Here is a 2360-nt window from a genome sequence, read left to right as displayed (position 1 = left end):
CTACTATGAGAGAAAGTCATTAAATACAAGGAATTTTATTCTAAACTTCATGGAGATTTATGCACAGCAAATGGTTCCTTAGCAACATGCCATAAAGGTGTTGTGACGATCGAACAGTACTAATCACGCAACATGGCTGCTCCACTGTTGACTTGGACCATAGAAGAGCAACGAAGTGGTATTCGTTTTTGTGGTCAGAGGGAGTGAAACCTTCTGAAATTTACAGCAGAATGAAGGTTTAGTATGGAGACAATTGTTTAAGTCAGGGGAGAGTATGAATGGGCAGAAATATTCCTTTTTAAAAAAAGGAAGATGAAATGTCAGTGATGGACACCGGACTGGGCGGACAGTTTGCGTGGCAACTCAGGCAACGAGACAGCAGATCCACCAGCGAATCCGTTAATTTAGTACACACTCCCCTGAATGCGTTGGTCTTCAATGGTGCAAGTCAACAGTGAAGCGGCCATGTTGCACAAGCTACTGCGCAGGCCCATACTGCTTGATTGTCACAACACCTTCATGGCATGTTGCTAAGAAACCATTTTGAGTCCCGGAATACAAATTTTTGTTGTGCATAAATCTCCATGAAGTTTACAATAAAATTCCTGTTATTTAATGACGTACCCTCGTATAAATACGCTGAACAGTAAATTGAATATTTTAACACACACTTGAACATTCTCTCTGCATGGGACATAAGACCCAAACATACAAAACATGATCATTGGGATTATGCTCTTGAAAGAACTTATTATCACAGCATAGTATAACCTGAGTAGTCTACTGCATAAAACAACTATTACCACTATGGGTAACTAAAACTATTACTATGTAACCTTTCATAACATGGTACGCAATGTGCGTTGTCTATTACTCAAATATATTCTTCACAGAGCTTAATGCCACTATTAAATACAGTATATATATTTCTGCAAATACATTTTAAGAACTGTGCTTTCCAAGTCATCAACAACAGTTGTGAAAACTCACTGAACTACGGACAGAACCCAAGTCCTTGGCATTCCACACCAATGCTTTACCAACTGGGTGTCCAAGACAACTCCACAACTGCATTTGTAAGTTGATCTCAAGTTTTTCACTACTTAAACCAAAATACTTGCTTCACTATTAAGACCCATCCCTGATGGAAATTTCTACTGTTTACACTAGACAGGATCTACTGTTACCAATTGTACTCTAACACAGTGACTGTACCTAGTCGTATCATAAATACTGACAGAAAGTTTGAGGCAGTGTGTACAACCAGTTTTCAAGGTCACGGCCAACCTTCCTGTGCAAGAGGCTGGAGTGAGCCATTGCGAGTTGAGCTGTCATAGAGGAAGTGTGTTCGTAAAAGTGTAGCCATGGAGTGGGGCGATTACGAAAATCGTGTGGCAGTAATAATGCTTCATAAAGTGGGTCAAACAGCCCCCATGATATTCAGAACACTTAAAAAGTTGAATATCAGCAAATCTTTCGTGTATCGGACCATCAAACGATTCACGGAGACTGGGACAGTTGATGATCGCCCAAGGCCAGGCCGCCCACGCAGCGTACGAACCAAAAAGTTAGTGCAAGCAGTGGCAGCCCGTATTCGGAGAAATCCTGTACGAAAGCAGGCAGTGCTTGCTCGTGAGCTGAACATTCCCAAAATGTCAGTGTCTCGTGTGTTAAGAAGTGACTTGGGGTTGAAGGCTTACCGGCGAAGTACAGGTCACTTCCTCAATGCACGTCTGAAAGAGCAGAGGGTGATAAAAGCAAAACGCCTCCTGCAGCATTACGCCAACAATGGCCACAGGAAAATTCTTTTCACAGATGAAAAGATATTCAACATTGAGGAAACTTTCAATCGCCAAAATGACCGGGTGTATGCGTCAACATCCCACGAAGCTCTGAGAAAGCCCCGAAGATCCAGAGGGGTCATCATCCGGCCTCAGTCATGGTTTGGTGGGGCGTGGCATATGATGGCACCACCAAGCTGCATTTTTGTGAAAAAGGGGTGAAAACGTCAGCCAGAGTGTACAAAAATACTGTGTTGAACTCTGTTGTGAAGCCTTTGAGTGACACTTTGTTCAGGAACCAACATTGGACCTTCCAACAGGATTCCGCACCAGCCCATAAGGCACACTCTACCCAGGAGTGGCTCAAGGGCAATGTCCCGGACTTCATTGCTCCAGCTGATTGTCCTGCGCAGCCCAGACCTCAACCCGTTAGACTACAAATTGTGGTCAGTGCTTGAGGGCATGGTCTGTACGAGGAGGCATGCCAATATTGACAGTCTGAAATGGTCCCTGGTGAAGGCAGTGGCGACTTTCCCTACGGAGACAGTGCGTAATGCTGTAGATGAGTGGCCGCAGAGA

At 43.9% G+C, this 2360-nt stretch overlaps 1 protein-coding gene across 1 annotated transcript; it reads left to right on the top strand.

The window, feature by feature from the left end:
* The first annotated feature begins 1364 nt into the window (after window positions 1–1364).
* On the top strand, window positions 1365–2003 carry LOC145982227 (uncharacterized). The gene has a single exon (XM_083115797.1). It carries the CDS (start codon window positions 1365–1367, stop codon window positions 2001–2003), a length of 639 nt encoding a protein of 212 aa, XP_082971923.1.
* Window positions 2004–2360: the final 357 nt, after the last annotated feature.

This window comes from Lepisma saccharinum (assembly GCF_977018435.1).
Source record: "Lepisma saccharinum chromosome 15 unlocalized genomic scaffold, izLepSacc3.1 SUPER_15_unloc_1, whole genome shotgun sequence".
NCBI classification, from domain to species: domain Eukaryota; kingdom Metazoa; phylum Arthropoda; class Insecta; order Zygentoma; family Lepismatidae; genus Lepisma; species Lepisma saccharinum.
This window is presented reverse-complemented; position numbering and strand designations above follow the sequence as displayed.